Here is a 25,021-nt window from a genome sequence, read left to right as displayed (position 1 = left end):
CAATTTTTATTGGATTGTGATTGTCAATTTTTAACCAAGTTTTGACGTATAATGTTATTTTTGGATTTACGAATATAAAGGTGGAAGATTGTATAAATACATTAATTAGATTTTATTATTCCATACTAAATGTTTGTCAATAAGTATTTGACTTTGCCCTAACACTACGGTAGTTTGTCCTTATTTCGTCTGTGCAACTAATTATCATTAAATATAAATAAAAACAGTGGCTCTAGAACTACTAGGCCTAGGTCTCAGATTTCAGTATTTCTTTTTCTCATATGAAGTAGGTGATCAGCTTTCTGTGCCTAAAACACGACGTCGCGTCGAATTTATGCCGGTTTAGTCCTGATGGTTTTGTACATGTACGAAATAGTATTAAATGCGCAAATAAATAAGAAGTCCATTAGTGCATAGCCGGAGTAAGAACCTACGACCTCAGGTATGAAAGTTTCACACAGCAGCTACTAGGCCAACATTGCTCATAAATATGTTAACATAAAGATGATGGTAGTGTTTTGTATAATAAATTAATAACTACTTAAGATAAATTAAGTATTAGTGGTACATGTTTTTTATTCCCAACGTAATAAGACTAATGCCGTCAGGTTATGTTGATTGCATTTCTTTTATATTGCCGGTTTACAGTTGTATTTTGACGCTAAGCTATTTAAAAAAGCGCGTCACCTTCACAGTTTCAATAAGTTTCTGTAATGGACATAAGTCTAAATTAAGTCAAGTATAATAAATAATAAACATTAGCAAAGTTCTTTTATTTCAAGAAATGTTTTCACAAATATTTAAATAGATCTTGGGATAATCTATTTTTTAAAACGTGTTGGATACGGTAAGTCAATTTAACTCCCAAGTCTTTTCTATATATCAGAGATAAGTGCAATAAACAATTGTTCTAAAGAATAAATTAAATAAACATTAATTAGTAAAAACTTTAATTTTCGAATTGTTTCAGCTTTAGTGGTTGAATAATTGAATTAATGCATTATAATCATGTAATAATAAAGGTGTAAATTCAATACTTGTCTGCATGGCTTTTTCTTTCGGAGGGCGTGCGTTATATACTTAAGTACTAAAGAATTATATTTCATTTGAATAGAGCGAAAAATACGAATAATTCTTAAATTTTTAGAACATTCAATAAATGCAAGTAATGTATATGATTGCATGCAATAAATAAATTAATAAAAAAGTGAAGTCTTAAATACAAATAGCACGAAATAATTACATACAGAGATACCTGCCTAATTCCCATGTCCCAAACAGTATTATGATTTAATTATGAGAGATTGATTGTATTTTTGGTGTTTAATAGGTTAAACGCGTGGAATCTACATAGTGTAGATTTTTAACATATATTAGGTCCTTACATATGAAATTGGCGTTTTGTCGTACTGGCCACTTTGACCTCAAATACCTCCTCTTTGGTTAGGAATTTCAAATTCAAATTTGTACAGCTGTTACTCATGTATTTGTGCTTCGATGACCGTCATTCATTTGTTTTTTTCTGTTTGCGTCACTCATTTTACAAAATGGAAAACTTAAATTATCGCATTATTTTCGAGTACGAGTTCCGCCGTGGCACTAGTGCTGCGGAAACGACTCGAAGGGTGAATGATGTGTATGGCGGTCATGTTGCAAAAGAAAACACAGTTCGTTTTTGGATCCAACGTTTTCGTTCTGGAAATTTCGACCTGCAGAACAAGCCCCGTGGACGGCCTGAGACCCAAGTTGATAATCAAGTATTGAAGGCTATTGTGGAAGCGGATCCATGGCAAACCACGTCCGAGTTAGCTGCAGGCAGCGGTGTTAGTGATAAAACTGTTGAAGCAAATTGGGAAGATTAAAAAGCTTGACAGGTGGGTACCTCACGAATTGACTGAAGCAAACCGGCAAACGCGCGTTGACTGCTGTGTTACATTACTTAACCGGCACAATAATGAAGGTATTTTAAACCGAATCATTACCTGTGATGAAAAATGGATTCTTTACGATAATCGGAAGCGCTCAGCGCAATGGTTGGATCCTGGCCAGCCAGCCAAATCCTGCCCCAAGCGAAAATTAACCTCAGAGAAGTTACTTGTAAGCGTTTGGTGGACTAGTGCCGGTATTCCTCATTGCAGTTTTCTCAAATCTGGCCAGACTATTACGGCTGATGTCTATTGTCAGCAATTGCAAACCATGATCGAAAAGCTAGCGACTAAACAACCTAGGCTGGTCAATCGCTCCACGCCACTGCTACTTCACGACAACGCTAGACCACACACTGCACAACAGACGGCTACCAAATTAGAAGAGCTTCAATTGGAATGTCTAAGACATCCTCCGTACTCCCAGGACCTTGCTCCAACAGATTACCATTTTTTTCGAAATTTGGACAACTTCTTGTAGGGGAAAAAATTTAACTTTGATGGGGCAGTCCAAATCGCCTTCACAGATTTTATTGATTCCCGTCCGACTGTTTTTTTTAGTAATGGGATCAATGAACTACCTGAGATGGCAAAAGTGCATAGAAAACAATGGTTCATACTTTGATTAATTAAATATATTATATTTAAAAATATTCGACTTTTTGTTCCTCCCATACAAACATTACAATTTCATATGTAAGGACCTAATATTATAGCGATTATACGTATTCTTCGTGTTACAGCCCTCGGTTCAAAGATTTCGGTGCAATATTATTTACTCAAAAATAGAAATTGAATTCCCAGTATAACGATAAAACGAATACATTATGAATATTGAAATTTGCTATATACACCTGCAAAAGAACATTAATGTTCAATCTCACATTCCCTATCAATTTCCATAATACGATCCTCACATCAAAGTTTTCTATATAAATGAGTACTTAAGTCATACGAGTCAGTCTTCCGCGTGTTACTGCTTCAATTCAGCAAATATGTCTTAATACTTATATTCGGATTTGCTTACGCCATTGCTGAAAATAATAGCAAGAATTATAAAATTGTTGACTGAAAATGTCAATCAGATACTTAAATGATGCGCGTTACTCAAACGCTATTTGACAAGATTTTAAGTAGTTATTTATGAGTGATAAGCGCTTAATTTATATTTTCATTTTTGTTAAGCATTGGTTATAAAAATAAATTAAAATGTAACATTCATATTTTTAAGAACGCGCCAAAACGCTTCTCCAGGCAAAATGGCGTCCCACCATTCCTTGTGACGCACTGTGCTTGTAAAGAAATGTCAAGTTGACGTGCTATCACTCTGCGATTTGTCTTAAATAACACAAATACACATTATATTTCGATCAAAATATAACTTCAATATAGTTAGTATTGGCATGAGACATGCATGGTACGTCATAGTCTGTGTCACGTGACTGATATATAAAAAATATTTTAACTATTTTGATAAATTAATGATCATTTACAAGTTAACTCGTTTAAACGTGTTTAGACATATTTAATACATATTAATAATACTGTTTTACTTTGTATTCTGTCAAATAGCATATAAGTTTATATTTATCATAATGTCTGTCTGTATGTTTTATCATAATGATTATCTGTCTGTATAAAAGGTTCTTACGTGAGATGTGCGACATGTGAAGGCGAAGGTGGTGCGCGTACAAGTGGCGCAAGTCTCTCCGAAAAACGCTGCAGATTCCGCTCCAGCTCCCGCTGGTATTCCCGCTGCTCACTGCTTATCAAGTTCTTGTTTTTACGCACCGCGTCTTGGCATCTAAAATATTGTAAGGTTTCTTGGTAAAAAAACTTTTTTTTATTTCTTTTTTTTATTTTAAATACGACTTACTTTTTAGAAAAATCTTTGAACGCGAGTCTCAGTTTGTTCGTTAGTCTGGTTGGAGGCTGTGTGCCTTCAGCCACAGGCGCAAGGAACACCTGAAAAGGTTTTGAGATTCGATTATAATACGGACGAAATGTGTTCTGTCGAAGGAATTGTCTATAATAAGTAATTCTACTGAACTCATGCATATTTGCCTACTTTAGCTGCTACTTCACTAATACATACTTATCTTAATGTACTTATGTCATGTCTGTAAATAATAGTTATTTTTGTTTATCTGTGAAACGGCTCGAGGTTGTATATCATTTAAATTTTATCTCACATTTTCGCATTGATGCCAAGTTAGGAGTTTTCCCGCCAAATTTAGCCTGAATTAAGATGTCCTGGGGTTTTTTAGGTCATTTACTCTGCCTTTTCTATGAATAAGTTTTTATTTCATTCTAATATCGTGCTACAAACAGATTACCTGCGCAAGTTCCAAAGGTCCCTGGTTGACCGTAGTGCCGATGCAACCTTGCACGACCATTTGCAGCATCTTCGCATCTGCCGGCTCTTGAATTGTTGCTGCTGATAGCTCGCTTACCTGAAATACAACAATATTTATATTCATATATTTGTTTAATTTATATTAACCTGAAGTTTCGAGTCGTTACAAAAAATACTCAGTTACTACGTGTATTTATGTAAAAATGTATGAAAACATATTGTGTAAATATGATTTCAATACATTTTTTCAAAAAAAAAAAAAAAAAAATTGAATAGAATTGACCGGTTTGGTCAAACAAAGTTAACAATCAGATAATTTATTGAAAGAAAACACTTTTTTAACCGGATTAAAGCTATTTGTATTATTATAAACTTATAATTATTTCACATAAATTTATATTTTTCCAACGTTTCGCGTGCTTTACAGGATGTGTGGTCACAGCGACTGGTCCGGATAAAAAAATGTGTTCTTTCAATGTGTAAAAGCTATGTTAACCAAAGACAATATTATAGATAATTTATTTTTAATCAAAATTTATTTGGTCACCTAAAGAGAACATTATAGTTCTATAAAATCAGGTATGTTATCTATATTAGTCATAGATACATTTTTAAACATATTATAAATCAACCTTAACCTTTGTATCGAGCCCTTATTCTGACTCAGTACAAATAACAGCTTTCAGTAAGGCAATTTGGCCAGAAAAAATGAGAAATTACCCTTACTCGTATAGTATTAAACAAATAATAAAAAAATACCTTCTTTTGTATATCTTCAATAGCGACTTCTATCGGCGACAGAATCATTTGACTCCTCTGAACAACCTAAAACAGGACGCTCGACTATAAGATCTAAAAGTTTTTTGTACATTTATTATAGATCCTTACACATTCGTATGTCGAAAACGGATTGTATTATTTTTACATAGGATCCCTTATAGCCAATCAGGCACGCGATCAGGCACATTTGTGGCCGACAAACTAGACACCAGGCGTGTGTCAAACCCCCTCTTTCTGGAAAAGGAAGTTTATTTCCTTAAACTAGGTTTAGTGGGCTTCGCGTCTCCCAAGAAGCCCTGGTGATACCTACTCCGGAAAACCCCCATAATATTTATGGGCTTGTGCTATTCAGCTTACTGACATATTTAATAATACTATGCCAGAATTTTTCCAGCTGCGATCTGCGCTCGAGTGTGGGGAAACGGATTGTATTTTGACATACGAGAGTTAAAGTAAGCTAAGAATCTTATCCAAGAAGCCTATCTACCTACGGATCTATAGGCTACGGCTTTATCTCTATATGGGCGCTTTACAGAAATGTATGACCGATCAGGATTTCGACATGAAATCGATCAGGATTTAGCACACGCCGCAATTTAGACAGGTTTTCATATGTGTTCCTGTTTATTTTTATTATTGAGGAACAAAGATTAATAGAGAAGAAGAGTTTATATATAGGTAATGCCGATAGTATACATTTTTTTTGTTATTGGCATCATTTATGGTAGGTTTTCATAAAATAAATAAATCAATGGCGCTATAATCTCTTTAGGTCTGGTCAGATTTCTGTATCAGTTTCATGATCATTTAATCTAATAGGCAAGTAATCGGCTTCAGTGCCTGACACACGCATTCGACTTTTCGGGTCTAAAAGCAAGTCGGTTTTCTCACGATGTTTTCCTTCACCGTTCGAGCTAATGTTAAATGCGCACACAGAAAGAAAGTCCATTGGTGCACGGCTGGGAATCAAACCTACTTCAGGGATGAAAGACACACGCTGAAGTTACTAGGCCACAGTCAATAGGTTTTCATAGTCAATTAAAAAATACCTTTATAACAAGTTCAGAACTAAAGCTAAAGTAACCAGAAAATAACTGCCTATTAATATATTTAACTGATCTTCAATCCGGAAAACTGTGAAAAATCCTATTTTACCTGTATCCGTGTCTTGAGGTATGGGAAATGATGCGCCGTAGTAAGTATGGTCTTTCGCTTGCACTGTTCCTCCAATGAGCCGTGTGCTCGTCCGTCCGCCGTAAATGGAGTCGCGTACATGAAGCGCTCTGGGGTTATAACATAAAAAAAATTCAAATAACTTGTATACAACATATACAATACCGTATACATAACATTTATTCCTGAACATATATATTTTTCCGCATTTGTCTATTCTGCATGAATGCCAAATTTTTCAAGCAGGATTTTGGTATCGTTTTCACTTATTTTACTAAGTTATTAGGACTTCATGTAAATTTACTGAAAAATTACGTTAGAAGAGATCTCTTGAAGAAAGAGATTGACTATGCTATTTTGGTCGAGTTATTAATTACAGATACCAAATCAATATTTGCTTAAATTTAATTCATCTGATGCAAAGACTCATGGTAAGATAATGAACAAAAACACATTAAAGAAATTACAGTACTAAAATGATGAGGCAATGCCTGAAGAATACGAAGAGACGAAAGAACAGTTAAGAGCGCGCTGACTTACGTCCAAATACACTGACTTAGTTTTACGAAATGTATGTGAGATATTTATTTCTTTAATCTCACACTTCTTTGCAATAAATACAGTACAGTTAAAATAATATAGAAGATAACAGGCTACATTATCGCTTTCGAAAGAAACAAAAATTAATTAAATAAGGTGAACACAAGAAGTGCAAAACTACCAAAGATATACAATTACATAGACACAAATAATGCAACAAATCAAAGCAAATGAACAAATGAACAAAAGTTAAGGATACAGTCAAAGTCAAAAATCATTTATTCATATAGGTAACACAATGTACACTTATGGAAGTAAAAAAAAAATACATCAAATGCTTCTAATTTTACATTTACTGCCAGTTCTCAAATCAAGGGCGTAGAACGGAAGAGAAGAACTGGCAATAAACTCTCCGCCACTCTTTTTAATCGCCAAGTTTTTTTTCGTATTACACAACGTTTGTAAGGAGCTGCAACCATTACACCATGTTCCACATGACATCAGCAGGAGGCAGTGAAATTGGAGCACGCACTTGGAACAACACGCAAATACATAGTCGAAACAACTAACAGATATGATGTGGACAGGTAATGCTTATACAGTATTCAATACTTACTTATATTATAGTTCCTTTCGTAGTGCGTGATTCTGGTTCGTAGTTCGTGAGGCTCAAAGTACGGTTCGACATATGTTATCTGAAATATTTGTTATATAGACACAGTTCAAGTCTGCTAATAATAGTTATAAAAAATTATAAATCCAGAATTATTCATAATACTTGCCTGTATGTAAGCTTTCTCCGGTTGAAGTGTGTTGACATCCACAAAGTTGGAATCTTTTATAATCACCACGTTGTCTGGACCAAATCTTTGGCCATAGAAATTCTGTAATAAAAATAATTATCAAAACAAAATTTTAAAATTAGTTTTTTTTAAATAATAATTAGATTATTCTTTGTTTTTATACAACTGTCTTGAACCGTAACGCAAGATCGGGCTGTACTTCAAGACTGAATGATTAATGTATTTATTATCATAGCTTAAACCCGTTTAATATAGATACAATGTTTTTACGCACAACGGATCTAGTGAGAGTTTAAGTGCGATAACTGAGTCTACCAATCTTTTTAGATAATTCCAAAAAATGTCAATATATTTCCAAATGACTTCAGTATTACGATCGTAAATAGCTGTTTCTATAAGTAATGTTTTATGTTCCGAAAAAAGAATGTTCCTAGAGTCAATCGTGATTGCGAGGAGGCATATACAGTGTAAACTCCATGTAACGTCCCTTGATTAAGCGACGAACTCCCTAACGCGTCGAAATCAATTGGCTTTGGTTGGTTTAGCTTGTCTTCCACACAATGATACACCCTACATAGCAATACACCGACTCTCAATAACGACAATAATTGAGTAATAAAGTACTTTTTAAGTTGCTAAAATTAGTGAAAACTGCGCAGCTGTGTACGTTCTTCTTACGCTTTATTATTCTAGCATTCGAACTTTCTAAGAAATTCGTTCTTCTGTTCACAAATTGGGATTGCATGACTGTTGTTGACCATGAGTAATAAGTATGGGTCATGGTTATCTATACGATTTTCTTATCTCCATTTAACGAAAACTCTATAACGCCATAAAATGCACAGTTCTTCAGTATTGTTATATAGTTTTAGTGTTATAGAGTTTACACTGTATTTCTTTTTTAAAGAACAGAGAGAAAGAGGCTCGACCTTGGACAGTCACACTGGCTGAAGGCACGCAATAGACTTGCCGGTCTTTTAATAAATGGTTGGTTGACACTACGTCGAATTAGTACAGAAATACTTCATTAGGCAGATCCTATATAGCGGTGGTTCGCGGCAAAAATGCCTTAAGAAATGCTCACTAGTGGAACGACGTACGTCGAGGTCAGAGAGTGGAATTTAATATTCTGCTTCGACGTTTAATGACACTTTTAAGATCAAATAAAAAAGCTTCTTTCGTCATTAAAACAATACAGTTATTACGTGAATTTTCTTTATATGTTATTTCTTATACAAAATATATAGATAAGAACTGACCTCAAGTCGGCTAAATATCTCCGGTAGTTTAGTAAGTGCATGCTCCTTGTAAATGAATTCCTCTCCGCTCAAGTCTCCAAAGCGCGCTCCATAGAACGACACCCGGAAATACGTCCCAAACACGCGTTTCCCATGAAGCTGCTCTATACGACTAAAAGCCTCGCTCAGTTTGCTAAAATATCAACCACAGAGTACATTTAATTGTTTGTTAATGCAGAACTTGAGGTTTAAATTTTTACCTATATTAAAAACTGACCTGTGTATATTTGCAAGTTTTTTGTAGTCTCTGTTCTCCTCTGCAATTGGTATCAATACTTTGTACACCTCATTAACCGTCTCATACATGCCGGCCGTCATCAACTCACCGGCTGCATGCTCCAGTAAAGCCTAAAATATATAAATAAATTTAATTTAACATTTGCGTTGATTTTTTGTGATTGTCGTATAGTTGCGTATATCTTTCAACTCTTTCTATCATATTGCATTTACGCTATGATGAGAAGAGACAGATACAGTATTTACGTAATGTATTTTGTTATCCTTGAGGGAGCGTTCAAGCATTACGTACGAATTTTGGGAGGGAGGGGGTCCTCTTGTAAAACGTTACGATGCGGGGCGGGAATTGAATTAAGCGTTTTTGTTAATATTATTTTCCACTTTCCAGTACTTTACACCACATAATGTTAAGTTTTAGGTATAAAGAGTCACTGGGGTTGGTCAAGAAACGTTTACTATTGGTTACAGAAACGTTACGGCGCTTTTCATGGGGGGATCAAGAATCTCCAAAAATTGCCTGACGTAATACTTGAACGCTCACTAAAGGCTACCAAAATACGTTATCAATTTATGACGGGAGTTATGTGACATCAGTCAACTTACGTAAACAGCATATAAACAATCATCGTACACTTGAAGCCAATATGAGCCCTTTAGTTTTTACCACACTTATAAATTGTATTTTAACATTCTCGTTTCCGACAATATCTAATAACATAAGTGTCATTTAGATTTATGAACCCTTAGATAAGCCAAGTTTGTTTTTGTTAGCGTCGCAACCCTTAATTCTGTGTTAGTTATACGCTCATATTTTAAACCATTAAACCCTTTAAACATCTCCATACAAAGACCGTCTCCGAACTTAATTCGGAACTAGATTACATTTAAACTAATTCATCTATAGTAGTCGGCAAAAGCAATTTAAAGGTAGATTTTTTAAAATCAAAAAGTATAGAAACCTGCAATTCCTGACAAGTCAGGTGATGATGCGGCAGATGTACGTCAGGGCAACTCTCGTCTAGGGCATTGTGTGTGACTTTTTCTAAGAGAGCGGCGCCGCGCCCACTCGCGCGTAGATGTTCCGCCACTAGGGCGGCTCCATGCACGAGACACATTCCAGCTTCTAAGTGATTTGAACGCTGTAAAGCAAGTGTCGTTTGAGGTCAATACATATTTAGGTCGCTAAGCGTTGAGTGAAAAGCATTCACAAATCACGGTCACTGCATGGTTATAGCATAGACAATGTTTGCAAATACCACGTGACATTTTACTTGTTTATAACATAATATTAACATTCATTTTAGGTTTTCTAATTTATTAAGTAACGCGAGTGGTAACTATTTCAAACACATATTTAAATTTAACGAAGTATATAGAACCTTTTTTCTGTGTTAGTTCTTCTCAGATCTATTTTGTCGAATTTATATTTTTATTTGATCAAATGGCACGTTTGTTGTCATGGTAACAAACATAATGTAATTTTAAAATAACAAAGCTTAACCTCCATATGCTTCTGCGCCATGTTATTAAGCCAGGTGAGACGCAAATCTGGGCTGTGCTGGTATCCCCTTGCGATCCGGTACATGAGGTCCAATAACATTTCAGGATCCTCCTGGAATTCCTTCATTTTCACCGTGTCGCTTAAGATCATGTGTAGGTTGAATACCAGATCTTTCACCTGTAAAACAATATAAGAAAAATATAGTAAATTGTGTGCTATGGGCTGACATAAATTTCATTATTGTTATACATTTTTTATATTATTATTTTAGTTCGAACTATATAAGGGATATTTGTGGCTTGGCTTGGTAAGGCTGAGAGAAGTTTGCAAGTAGTTTAGGTTGTTTATTAGTATGTACTAATAGTAATATATTACATATGTCATAGCAATGGCGCTGGTATCAACTGCCATTATCATTATAATTTAATAACATGGAAGTCAAATGAGTTCAAAACCGTTATATGGTATTTGATTTGCCAATATTATTAGATCTACAATGTAGTAGTCTTTGTAGACTTTATTAAATTATAATGACCATGGCAGCTCATACCAGCGGCATTGCTTCGAAATATACATATAATAAAAACTTATGAATAAATAATGAATAAATGTTTATGACTAATTAAAGCTGTTCATAGATCTAACTTTTAATTTTCCGAGTGTATGTTAACGATAAAATTAAGTTCTTAGGCAATTTTTTAACTTTCTATTCACTCACATAACTCGTAATACAAGTCTTAGGTATTTCAATTCGTATCTCAAGTCTTGAAACTAGATATACGTTTCTATTAACGTACTAGAATACGTGCCTAAGGTCTATATTCTAATTAATATCTCAAATTGTGACTTCATCTCGTCAATTTTGACCGCTGTCAAATATGGTAAACTCATAGAGAAAAAAAGGTTTGACAGCTCTTGAAATTGTGGATTAATATCTTTAAAAGTGGTATAACAGCGTAAAAACTAGTTAAAAAATATACAAGTTTGAATGGTTTACCTGCTCCGGGAAGGCTGAATCTTGAAGATCTTGATCATGTTCAGCGTACAGCAGAACCGTTTTGAGAGCTCGACGAAGAGATTCTTCGCTGAGAGTTGTAGAAGTTCCAACAAGAGAAGATAGAGACATTGTCACTTGCATCTTTATTCTGCTGAAATTCTGCAAAATTTGTTAGTTTAGTTTCAAAAGGATTCTTAATTCTGCTTTAAATTATCAGTCTCGTTTTTAAACGTTATCTTTAAAGTTGCTTGCGTGTCATGAAGACCATGATGTGATAGTCGCAGCTGCTCACAAACATTTAGCAACTAAAACCTTGGCGAACCTAAAAACCCACTACTTACATAGAAAAATGACTTTTATTGCTCAGTTATAGTCAGTGGCGTAATAATAATAAGGCAGGGATGGCAAAATGCCACGGACCCCAAGAGGCCCCAAGCTCAATTTTTTTTATTATTCATTGGAAATGTATGCAGAATAGATCATGAATGAGATATCATGTTCTATGGATGAATGCAATACGCATTAAGCTAGCGTGGGGACTACAGACCATTCCCTTTCGCCTAAGAGAGTAGTTTTTATTGTGGCATTAGTGGGACATATACAACGTGTAATTGAGTACGCTGAAAATCTCGAACTTTATTAAAATTAAACTGAGTACAACGTGACAATTTTTACTGATAGGGCATCAAAAGAAATTTCCACGGGCCCCAGGTGGCTACCGCAGCTAACAGTAGTTACGCTACTGGTACGCCACATAGTCTATTTAAAAACTAAAATTATGGGTGTTACAACCTTTTAAAGTCTGGGCCTCTGTATCTCTAAGTAAGTAGGCGATGTGCCTTCTGTGCCAGAAAGTGCCGTTGACTAATTGGGTTTATGGTATGGCGGTTTTTTTCAGATATTCTCTTATGCATATATGAGTTTGTAGTATATAACCATTCACACAATAATATTGCACTTGTGTATTAGTAATAACCGTTTGTCTGTTTGTTACGTATTCATGTTCACAAGTCTAAATCCATCCAGTGTACCTCTCGCTCGCAATAGATAATATATTTTTAAACCGATTTTTTGGAGTAAGACACAGGTAAGACGTAACTCGATATTGATTACATCGGTCTTACATTGTTCCTACAAGTAATACCTATAACAATCTACTTCGGTAGTCTGTAACATATAGCAATAGCTATACTGCTTACCAAACCGTTATATCGCAACGTGGGTATGCGTGATATACAAATTCATAATTAAATTATAATCACTGTTGGAAGCTATAGAGTACCGATGCTGAAATAAACAATAAAAATGTTATCCTAAATTTTATTGCACTATCGGTATACTAACATTTCCCAGATGGTAGTGCTGCCTCATAAGCGCATAAAGCGTAGCAGAGGCGTGTGCGCGTGAGCAGGCAGCCAACGCAGCGCAGTGACGCAGCAGTACGCGGCACACACCTGGCCCCCATTCTTCCGAGCAGCACGACCAGCCCAGCTGAGGAATTCAAGTGATAAACAAGGTAAATCCGCCTAGTCATGTCTGTTATAACGAAGGAAAAAGTGGACTAAGGCGTTGCCATTTGCCGATTTTCTAGCTAACATCAAAGGAAAGTAATGCGTACACGCATGTAGATACGTTATAACCGGTATATAACGTACACTGTATGGTACTGACATATCGTAGAATTTTGAAGCATAAGCGGTTTTAGTTCTAATAGTTAAAATATATCCTTCATTTCAGAGCACGTAAGACACGTGGCGTGGAATATTTCGTGACGTTTTTACGTCGCGGCCACACCTTTACTTACCACGAAATAAAATGGCGATATACACGCAATTATAACATTCTAAAAAAACTTGTAGTAGTATACTTGTTAATGATAAGCAGAAAATGTACGGAAGAGTAATATTATAAAATACAAAAACAACCATCACTAACATAAAAAAGCCACATTATATATTTAGATAAAAAGCCTACTGAACGAATAAGAAACAAATAACAAATATCGTGTTTTTATTTTATTTTATTAGTATTGCCTCATTAAAAAAATACATTGAATATAGTTATTTATATGGGATAGGTATATAGTTGTTACCTTGTGAATAAGAGCTCGAACAGTAGCGAACATATGCTGTAAGACACTGGTGCTCTGATTACGCTGGAGTGCGCGTAACACTACCCCTAGAGCGCCGCTGCACGCCGCTTGACTCCATTCAGAACCGCTACATGACTAAAAAATTATAATAAAGTAAGGTTAAAACTAATTAATGGAGAGAGTTCAGAGGATTTGTTCCGTCCAATACCTGCAGCTAAGTTTCATTATCGGACGTCAAAGCAGAATACAAAATACCATCCGTATCAGCTAGACTATCGTTCCACAACTGAGCGTTTTTGAAGGCAGTTTTGGCCGTGGCTTTCCGACCTACTTTCCTTTCGAACCAATTCGACTTATACTTCAAGAAAAGGGCATACCAAATGAGCGCCGGCAACGCATTTACGAGCCTTCTGGCAATGTGAGTGTCCATGGGCGGCGGTATCACTTAAAATCAGTTGAATCTGCTGACCGTTTTACGTTAAAAAATATTAACTTTGAAAGACTTTTTATCGCAATGACTGTATATTTTCAAATACTAAGTATCTGTTTTTGTAGCTTGGAAGAGTGTGTTCACCCACAACACAGGAATGTCCTTGTGTGGGGATCAATGACTAAAGTAAAGCAATTACGGTTTAATTATTATTATTATAATATTATTAATTAGAGATAGATAGTGATTGTATTAAGCGGAAACTTATCAAACGTATATTGCATTTCTTTATACCTAACATGTCTTGCCAGTAATTTAATCTTAAATTATTGTTGTTAATAAAAAATGAAGTTTTCATTTGCTGCACTCTCAAATTCAACACCTTTAACTAATACTCGTCAAACGACAAATACTTTACGAAAGGAAATCTAAATTAATTTACTGCAAAAAAATTGCTTTGACAAATATATAAAACTTTATTATTCAAGTAAGTATTTTACTACTATTAAATATTACTTCAATTAACTGTGTTTTTATAAAACGCCTCTTAAAAAATATGACATTGGAAAACAAAATTAGCAGTACATCGTGGCTACTTCCGTGTCATTTTGTGATATCAGTAAATATATAATGTAGTAACTCACCTGCACAATAGCGCAAACAGAGTGTAATAGGGTCAAGGACACTTCAGCGGAGAGCGTAGCGGCGAGAGCGGGTTGCGGACGGGCGGGGGAAGCTGGTCGAGATCTAGTTCCGCCCCTCACCCACTCTTTGCGCCAACGGTCACGGCCGCCTGAGCGCCCACTTGATCCACCTTAATAAGAAACAGTATCTTGTACACTATGAGTTTTATTGATAAAATACAGTACTTAAAACCACCATAGAAGACAAATGTTATTTAAAAAAACTAACGTATAAAAACCGCTAGTTTTAAGATGCACTGTAGTCCAGATACTACAATGATGATAACTTGGTCATATAAGTACCCGATATGCCTTAGTAGGCCACACATATGGGGCCGTTCAAGTTTTACATAGCCAGATTTACTGAAATGTATCCCCTCTCCCCTCCTCTTGTCAGCTAAAGCAAAAGCTTTTTGAAAGATAACACTTCTTAACCGGATTGAAGCTATGTATTATTATAACTTATAATTATGTTACATAATTTAAATTTAAATTTTTCCGACGTTTCACGTGCTTTACAGCGTGCGTGGTCACGGTGACTGAAGACAAAAGGTGTTGAATGTCAAAAGTATCACAGCTGAAGAGAAAGTTGTGTTATCTGTTTATTTCCCCGGAGTTGGTATCGGCTAAAAGATGACGGGGAATATAACGGGTTAAAAAGTGTTTTCTTTCAATGTGTAAAAGCTATGTTAACAAAAGGCAATACCAAAAGCTTTTTCTCATTTCGTTTTCAAGACACAGACAATGTATGGGTAGTATGTGAAAAAAAGTTAATAATTACTGTTGACGTAATCACCAAATAAGAAACACCAAGAACACCGTGATTCATATGAAACACACCTTTACGCCGCATTATGAAATCGGACCTTGCAGATCCCTGTCCGAGAATAACGTCTTCTAACTTTGCCTTTATATCCGTTGTTTTACGAACGTTTTGTTGCGCGCATTTCATTATTTCTTTGCGACCCTGTAAATCATATTATGTATTATTTAACTGCAGCCAAACACCAATCTACTTATTAACTACCCTCAATTCATTTCATAATAAATTCGTATAATTCTGTTTTTGAAGGATGGTGCACTGTACCTTCAACCTAGAGGGAGGATCCGGGACCAGTCGAACCACTGGCCTGAAGGCCCCAGTGGCTACCTTTCAGGGTATGACATCACTACGATGATGTCATACCCTGAAACTTGCTAACAAAATTATGAAGGCCGCTAAGGATATATACAACTTCTCCTTAGCCACTGGACGAGGATCCTCCCTTTAGGTTGGAGGAACTGTTCACCATCCTTCCATCATAGGTGCAATATTAAACGATTATCTCTTTCTCATTTTTTCTCTTGCTAATACATGCAATTCTGTCATCATTCAAGAAACGAACATAAAAATGCAAATAACAAAAGTAATACGTATATAGCACCTTATATTCCTGGCATTTGAAGCACAGATCAATCAAGGCGAAGAGCGAATGAAGTCGGGCCGGCGGCAAGTCAGCCACAGCAGAAGATAAGACGGAGCGATCCGCCCAACGGAGTACCCAGACAAGACACATCAGTAGATTCCGACTTGTTTCGCTGTTGAAGGGCGGGCGACCACTCTATTTAGTAGAAAGGGAATTATCAAAAATCAATAATAAAATATAAGTGTTTTCCGCGCACCTCCACTATGTGAAACGAAAACCAAAAGCCTATTGAGGTATTTTCGAACTAATTCAAATTAGGGACTTTCAAGACCAATTCTTAAAAGGCCAGCAACGCACTTGCAAGCCTTCCGGCAATATGAGTGTCCGTGGGCGGCGGTATCACTAACGTCAGGTGAACCTCCTCCCCGTTTGTCCCATATTATATAAAAAATAACTACTCTCCGAATCAAATATAATCTGATGCACGCTTAGCAATTAAACTCAAACTCAAAATATCTTTATTCATATCGGTAAACAAGTACACTTATGAACGTCAGACAATAAGTTAAATTAATTATAAATTTACATGTACTACCAGTTCGCAAGTCAAGGGCGTAGAGTGGGCAAGAAGAACTTGCAAGAAACTTTCCGCCACTCTACTCTACTTCTCTACACTCCGCTTCTTTCTTTCATTACGTAACGATGGGAATAAAAATTACGGGTATCATACTACTAAAATAAAAACTTAACTTTTTTATTAGTATGACTACAACTTACCTGTTTAAAATCACCTTCTGGTGAGGACGCAGGGTATAAACTTCCAAATTGTCCCATTTCTCCGTCTAACTGTAATATTTCTGTAAACAGATTTTTTTTCATGAGTTATTTTAAGTCAAGTGTTTACCGTCGCCTATGGACCAGGCAAAACCTGCCAAACCAGGAGGTTCGCAAGTGAGTTGCCGGCATAATTACAAACCACAGCGATTTTCTAATGTGAAATGTGGTTATATTATATTATTTTGTAAAATAAAGGAAAAACATTGGATGCTAAATATTAACAATTATGAAGACTAAAAATCCTAGTCTAAATAGCTTTATTACAAAAAAACACGCAAAATACAAAAATGGTACTGAAATATTGAATTTATAAAAAAAGTACAAATAAAATTAAAATTTAACAGTCCAAATATTTTAACGACGATTAACAGTTAATAACTTGTATCAGAAAAGTTATACGTAACTACATAAGCAGTAAAAACAAATTATTCAATTTAAATTAAAACCTCAAAACTCACCTTTACCACTGTCAAATCCCCGATAGAGTTGCGGTTGGGCATCCATTACAATACCCAATAATGGCATGTATAGGGACGCCACTCTTGCTTTAAGTTCTGGCTGGATGAGTCTCGGATCAGCGTCATGTGCACTTAGGAGACATAATACGGCGTTCACTGCAGCACATTGGAGAACTGGACTTCTGATAGAAGATGAAAGAGAACATTAAAAAGAGAAAAGTATGGTTGTAGTAGACAAATGTCTTATTAGTTAAATTCAGTCAAAATCATTTCTAAAATAATAATTATATGCTGGGCCAAATATAAAAGATCGTATTGAGAATAATAAATGATATCTTTTATTTTATAATAATACTATCAGACCAGAAAGAAGTTATCTTGTACACAATAATTGTAAATCTAAACCTCCACTAACTCACACAAAATTTCAAGTCAGAATTAGTCCAGCCGTTTACGTGGAGTTTAATTACAAATTCAGAAGATTTATATATATTAAGATTAATTTTGTTATTTACGAATGAGTACATCTATAATTAAAATCCCTATTAATACTTGTAGTTTTGTATATATACCGACATCTCCACACTGAATTTAAAAATAAAAACTTAAAATTTAAAATCTAAAATATGGAAAAATTACGTATATTCGAGTCTTATGGAACGCAGCGGTTAATAAAATAAAATAAGTCTATTATGGAACATAAGATCACTTATTCCACGTCATTAAATTTGTATCGCAAACATTCCTACAGCCTGCAAAGAAGACAGAGGGTGTAGGCCGAGAGAAGAAGCCGGCGTAAACAACTCTCGGTAATAATATAATATAATCAATAATATTCTTACTGCAACTCCAAAGCAGCGGTTAGATCAGCGAGCATCAAACCAGCGAGGTAGTGCCGAGATCGGAACTCTCCCGATAGAGATACTCCATTGCGGCACTCAGACGAGCCTGAAGAGCGGGCAGAGGGCGCTGGTGATGCAGCCCTCCCAGGGCCAGAGGGCAGACAGAGGGATACGTAATGTTCGTGAGAGCAGACGATACGGAGGAACGATAGCTGCAATAATCATACACAGAGGTTAAAAACATGAAGCGTTTGTTATAGATATTGTGTACTACTGTGAAAATTCTAATAAAAATGGCTTTTTCTGTTTTGAAACTTTGTTGATAAATAGGTTTACTTTATCAAATTGTAGACAAATACAAATGTTTATACGGTAAGGAATTCTATGCAAATGTGTGCAAATCATTTTATCTACCTGTTCTTGTAACGCTTAGATACAAGTTAAATCAAAGCCATATGTCATTAATACCGAATAAAGCTTTTCAGTTTTTGTTACTTTGCAATCTACCCTCACAATAATCAATCACAAATTTAATTTACCTGTTCTTGTAACCCTTAGATACAAGTTAAATCAAAGACATATGTCATCAATACCGAATAAAGCTTTTGTTACTTTGCAATCTACCCTCACAATAATCAATCATAAATTTAATTTACCTGTTCTTGTAACCCTTAGATACAAGTTAAATCAAAGCCATATGTCATCAATACCGAATAAAGCTTTCAGTTTTTGTTACTTTTTATCTACCCTCACACTTATGAATCACAAAGTTGATAAAAACTGTTAAGGATGATATAAATTTAACACCTTACCTTATAATGCACTAAGGGAACAGCATCAGGCAAAGAAGATATTTTAGCGCACATCTGTTTGTGGTAGCCTCTGATCAGGTTAAAAACGTAGCCACGGTCCATGATACTAAGTAGGTCAAACATGAAGAACGCCAAACTGTTATTTAAGCTTTGGGTGAGACGACTGTTTTTGCCATATCTATAATGGAGAAAATGCATCAAATATTAATTAAAATATCGTAAAACTAAGGACCCTAAACAAAATTATAATTTTTTTTTCTACATAACTCGAAATTTAGACTATTACTGCAGACAGGTTCATTATGTAAATAAATACATTTACGATTACATAACGGCTACACCGTTTAAGAAGATCTTAGATAATTCTACTGTACGTATGTATGTCACTGAAGTTAAGAGGAGCTTAAACGGCTGGACTTATTTTTATGATTTTTTTGTAAGCGTTTGGGTGGCGCCCTGGATGATTATTCACAAATCAGCCCGGCAGATGGCGCTGCAGGTTGACTTTAATGTCATAATGGCTTGAAATATCATGCAGGACGTGTCGGGTCCGCTAGTATATTTATAAAGTTCTTGACAACGTTATAGCCATGTGTATAACCCTTGCGAGTGTGATAATGTGATGAGTATGAGTGAGAGTTACGAGTTATTAATTTTAAAAATCATACTTGGCAATAATTTCAGCGGTGACATTAGTCACGAGCGTGGAAAGGTCATCAGTGAATTGGTCCGGAAAGCGAGCCTTACGAGGTGCCTCGTGTGCGCCGCTCCAGTACAGATACTCGACCATCGATTTCACCATCAATTCAAATAAGGTCCTATTGGCGAAGTTAAAGAAAAATGTGTATGTTAATTAATAAAAATTACGTAAACATGTTATGGTCCTTCGAAACAGAATCTTCAATAAATTTCGTACAACTTTAAAATAAGAGCTACTTCTTCATATTAAGCGAATCTTAATAATATAAAAAATATTCCAGTAAATTATAAAAAAAAAAACATATTCACAACTTACCAAGAATTACTCATGGCTAGATCACGTGTAGCCCCACTAGCGACGACCCATTGCAATGCTATTTCTTCGTGGAGGATCTTGCAAGAACCGTCCGTCATTACTGTAAAAAAAAAACAATATTTACAAGATAACAGAAGCACGAAAATATATTACTTTCAAACTTTGAAACTTTTTAGCCCGTAGTATTTTTAAAATCAGTGCAATATTATGTAAGTTTTACCTGAGGGCGGTAAAGGCAATCCAATATCGGTATCGGAAAGCGCTGGTCGTGGAATACGACATTGATAATGTATATAGGTGCTGAGTAAGCTACTTCGACCATGAGCATCGCAAGTTGAGCAATCGTTTATATTCTGAAAAAATAAATTTAATCTTATAATAAGTAAGCATTTAATGTTTATTGAAGCCATAGTTATACGAGTGGCGTATATGACTAAGAAATCTTTCAAATAATATAAACATATTTTTTTTAAACATGGTTGTAGCGAGAATTCAGCTTTGAATCTAAGTCCATTAAATTTAAAGCATACTATAATATAAAATTCATGTGGCTATTACGATGTGGATGTAACGCAGAGTTCGGGTGTAGCGACTATTTTTAATGAATCATTTGTAACAAATTCCTAGAGATCCCATGTAGATATTGCGAAGTCAGCCACGGAAGACACAAAGATATATTTATTTCACAAGCATTTCTTATCTTTTGTTTACGAATGTAAACATACATACGCACATAGTTAGTCAGAAACTGTGGAAACCTTTACCCAGATATCAGTAAAGTATCAGGTAAGTAAGCGTTTCGAAGTTAAATTTGTGTCAGTTTCAAAGTGATATTTTCGGATATTATTTAAATATACCAGTGAATAACGATGTGTGCAAAATGCAAATGTTTTCAATAATAAATTAATAATAACTATACACATGTTCGTGTCTTTATCATTTCAACCATTTCCTTTAACGACGAAATTAGAGTGGTCCCTTCGTGTTTCCCAGCACATTTCTATCCTTATAGTCGATCACTTAGTTTTGAAATATCTTGTCTAGACCTACAGACTGTATAGTGAATCTGAATGCCGGTGCAGTAATCGGATATTAGTGATTTTACGGTTCAGTTACATTGACGCATACACAATAATACAATCGACATACATACTTGATTGGACTAACAGAAAATAATCTGTGGTAGAAGAAAGGTATTGTTTTACGTTACGTACGTAATATTGTTATACGTACCGTGATATCTGTAAACAAATGGGCAATACAAGTGAATACGTCTTGAGCGATGTTTAACGTTTGTCCCGCAAGCGATGGTGGCGCCACTAGCAATTGTAAGAGCTTGTCTGCCACTACGGGCAAGTAACGGGCAAGGGATTCTACGTTGGCTGTCGGCAGCTCTGTAATGCTGGAACATTTAAGTTAGGTTAAATATTAGCTTTGTAGTGGTTGGTGGTCCTTTAAAAAGAATTAATGAAATTTAATGCTAATTAAAAACACCTTACAATTTGTAGTTGCGAATAGATATATAACTCCTTAATACACACGAGTGATATAAATCACGTGTGAAAACTCGTGAACGTGAAACTATATTATTATAGTTAATGATTTCTATAAAGAAGTTATTAAAAGGGCTTTCAATTCAATAAGTACGGGGAACAAAACAAAGCAACATTTATGATTATATACCTTTATATAGTCGAGTTAGAAATTTACTTGTAACTTTAAGGCTGTAATCTAAAAGGTCAATCAACCTTAAATCTAGCTTAATTCGAGATTGTGACTTATAAACAAAATTGATTAAATTATATTTATTACCTAGCTCTTAGTTCCGCTTCCATATTGGCCAAACCAATTCTTGGTGGAATATTTCCTTCTTGGACTGCTTCACAGGCCATTGCAAACCTTTCTATGTACCCATCCTATACAGATAATAAATTAAAAAAACCAGACTAAACAAGAAAAAGCTTTAAAACTTTCCCCATATAAACGTATCTACAATTGATTTACCTGCGGATGTACCGTGGTATACGCTTCCAGTGCGATGTTAAATATAGGTTTATGGTTGTCTATCCATCGTGTGCCAGGTAACAAGACATCGGGGAATATGTAAGAGTAGTTTGCCGGTGGTTCCTCGCACATCACAGGAAGGTTGTATTCGCCACACGTCAATTTGCCATTGCGGCATAGAGGTATCCACTGTAATGGTTAAGAATATTAGTTAGCGCCAGAGCTGCATCAGTTTTGTGAATCTTAAATGATCCGCTTTCGGTGCCTGACATGGATGTCCAGTTTTTTGTTTCCTCAATATGTTTTCCTTCATCGTACGAGTGAGTGTTTAATGCGCACATACAATGTCCGTTAGTGCATAGGAGATCGAACCTACGACCTCCGGGACGATGGTGGCACTAAACCAAACGACACTAAAACCGCTAGGGCAACATTTTTTCTGTAAAATGGTAATTAATAGGTGAAAATGCCATACTTACTGTATATCCCACAACAGTTTCAACGTTTTTCTCTTGATCAGGCGCGACTGGCTTCCTTTGGCAGGCCACGTGAAGAAACGTGAACAGGAGGTGGTGCTGATCGCCCAGACCAGCTGGCAATTTAATTTTAATCTCATCATATAACGATGGGTTCCTGAAAGTATTTAAACAATACTTAAATGTTCATATTAATGTGTTATAGTGGGAAAAATACAAAAAATATATGTGTTACGTATCGTATAAATATTTTTTAATAAAATATGGGTTTGTATATATTTACTACTAGTTACATGTATAGTAAATTATTAGGAGCGTAAACCAAATGTTAGCAATCATCGCAAACTTGAAGACAAAATGAGGCCTTTAGTTCTTCCCACACTCATAAATTTTAATATAACATTCTTGTTTCCGATAATGTCCGAAAAGGTCGAATACATATGTATTGAAATGTCAATTGGATTTAAGAACCCTTAAATTGGCCAAGGTACTTTTTTGTTAGCATCGCCACCTCACTACTACCAATTTTATGTTAATTATAAGCTGATATTTAAACGATTAAATACACCCAGCTTCAAACAAAGTATTTCATGTACAATTACATAAAACAATAATAAAAATTATTGGCTCCAAAACTGAGCCGATTTGATGAAGTTGTTCAATCTTAGAATCTAATATTATCCATGATGAACGTAGGGTATAGAATATTTCCAAAAAAAAGGTATCCATATGAAAGCTTCGATACTGTAAAATACCAACAAAAATCTCTATATAGTATACGCTGCGGAAAATATTGATATTAATATCTACCCTCCTTTTGATTTAATTATGTTCAATTTTTTTTAATATTGTAGTGTAACGAAGTGTAAATAAATAAATACATATTTAATAAAATGAATACACAGCCGTGCGAAGGCGTTACGAAACCGTTGTTTATTTTAATGATAAAATCCGTGGAATTTTATCGGATCACTTTTATTTTGACCTTTAAAGTTCAGTAAAAGCTCCCCCAAGAATCGCAATAAGGCCTGGAAGTTCCTTTAAAGTCTTTGAAATTACTTTGTAATACTGTATACACTTGTACAAAATTATGCTTACTTGTTATGATATAGTACGGTGGTAAAAGCCTCTGTACTAAACTCCGGACACGAGCTACGTCCGAAGATATTTGGTAAAGCAGCAATTTGTTCTTCACCCGCCATTAGTTGCACTCGAACCTAAAAAAGTCGCATTCGTTGAGCGCGCCACGTATAATTTCACCTGTGCGTCTAACAAGAGTGTATTTATATTAAGTATGATTATTTAATCACACTGCTTGTCATACTATAATACCATGTAAGGGCATATCAATAATATATTCTGTTAAGTTAACTTAACATATTAAAGAAATATAACAAGGTGTTTATCGCTTTGAAAGTCCATGTAATATAATAAGGTAGAGTCGCCATGAATGAACTTACTAAAATTATTGATTATAATTATTTATTATACATAAAAACATAATGAGTTATATAGTTAAACGTTCCTCAGGTATCACACTATCTTTTGGACGCTGTCGGGAGACATTTTATAATGTGCCAACATACATAAAAGGGACATACAATTACTGGCATACCCAAACTTAGTAAATGATTTTCAGTGAGTGTTCGAAATTAAAAAAATAATTTGATTAAGAAAATCATTTTTAGATGTATTATGTAATATTGTGTAAAATTTACATTAAATCAACATTTCCATTCCAGTACGTATATATGAGCTTTTACAATAATGAATTTAATTATTTATTATATAGTGAAAATTTTATTTACTTTATTACAGAAATACATACATTATCCTTACAGCTTATACCAATACGATAATGTCGAGAAACATTAAATAATTAAAATATAATAAAATACGTTTATAATATTAAACACATAATTTACACCATATCGCTACTGTGAATTCACTCTGCGAACATATAAATGTGTCGATAGTGTCGGAGACAGAATTCAGTAGTCGCAACGTCATGGATAACGGGGATCTATGCATCAGACTGGTTCTTACCTTTGGTATCGTAAATAACCTTTGCCTTCGCCGTCGCACATATCCCATAGCTACCAAGAAACCCAGTTCTTGGAGTACACTTGGGTTGCACACTACACCCCTCAAGACTTTCATTAAATTCTTAAATCAATTTAAGAAAAATACTTACAGTAATATTCCTCGCAGAACCGGTCCTTGATGTGAATGCGTTAAAGTTGAGTTCTCGTATGCACACATACAAAAGATTGCGGTACTGCTGATGCGGGATGGTAGGGGAGATCAGGGGAAACGGTAATATCTCCCTGCAGGGACGAACGTTATCATCTATGAA

General features: G+C 35.1%; 1 protein-coding gene across 1 annotated transcript in view; it reads right to left on the bottom strand.

The window, feature by feature from the left end:
* Positions 1–2,541: 2,541 nt before the first annotated feature.
* LOC123708482 (dedicator of cytokinesis protein 7) overlaps positions 2,542–25,021 on the bottom strand; it is a 28,463-nt gene continuing 5,983 nt past the window's right edge. Inside the window, exons 11-41 of the mRNA XM_045659213.1 lie at positions 24,860–25,014; positions 23,764–23,882; positions 22,669–22,822; positions 22,190–22,378; positions 21,998–22,101; positions 21,419–21,587; positions 20,406–20,538; positions 20,186–20,285; positions 19,839–19,988; positions 19,171–19,348; positions 18,359–18,570; positions 17,517–17,698; positions 16,999–17,078; positions 16,240–16,416; positions 15,656–15,782; positions 14,777–14,946; positions 13,703–13,837; positions 12,955–13,101; positions 11,611–11,769; positions 10,614–10,790; positions 10,072–10,251; positions 9,093–9,223; positions 8,837–9,008; positions 7,557–7,658; positions 7,391–7,469; positions 6,217–6,344; positions 5,041–5,106; positions 4,262–4,378; positions 3,802–3,890; positions 3,577–3,729; positions 2,542–2,959 (exon numbers count right to left, since the gene is read on the bottom strand). Of these exons, the coding sequence (XP_045515169.1) occupies positions 2,926–2,959; positions 3,577–3,729; positions 3,802–3,890; positions 4,262–4,378; positions 5,041–5,106; positions 6,217–6,344; positions 7,391–7,469; positions 7,557–7,658; positions 8,837–9,008; positions 9,093–9,223; positions 10,072–10,251; positions 10,614–10,790; positions 11,611–11,769; positions 12,955–13,101; positions 13,703–13,837; positions 14,777–14,946; positions 15,656–15,782; positions 16,240–16,416; positions 16,999–17,078; positions 17,517–17,698; positions 18,359–18,570; positions 19,171–19,348; positions 19,839–19,988; positions 20,186–20,285; positions 20,406–20,538; positions 21,419–21,587; positions 21,998–22,101; positions 22,190–22,378; positions 22,669–22,822; positions 23,764–23,882; positions 24,860–25,014 (4,268 nt within the window). The 3' untranslated portion in view covers positions 2,542–2,925. The remainder of the gene's footprint in view (positions 2,960–3,576; positions 3,730–3,801; positions 3,891–4,261; positions 4,379–5,040; positions 5,107–6,216; positions 6,345–7,390; positions 7,470–7,556; positions 7,659–8,836; positions 9,009–9,092; positions 9,224–10,071; positions 10,252–10,613; positions 10,791–11,610; positions 11,770–12,954; positions 13,102–13,702; positions 13,838–14,776; positions 14,947–15,655; positions 15,783–16,239; positions 16,417–16,998; positions 17,079–17,516; positions 17,699–18,358; positions 18,571–19,170; positions 19,349–19,838; positions 19,989–20,185; positions 20,286–20,405; positions 20,539–21,418; positions 21,588–21,997; positions 22,102–22,189; positions 22,379–22,668; positions 22,823–23,763; positions 23,883–24,859; positions 25,015–25,021) is intronic.

The sequence above is a fragment of the Pieris brassicae genome, chromosome 4 (assembly GCF_905147105.1).
Source record: "Pieris brassicae chromosome 4, ilPieBrab1.1, whole genome shotgun sequence".
NCBI lineage: Eukaryota > Metazoa > Arthropoda > Insecta > Lepidoptera > Pieridae > Pieris > Pieris brassicae.
The sequence above is the reverse complement of the archived record's forward strand: the minus strand, read 5'-3'. Positions and strand labels throughout refer to the sequence as shown.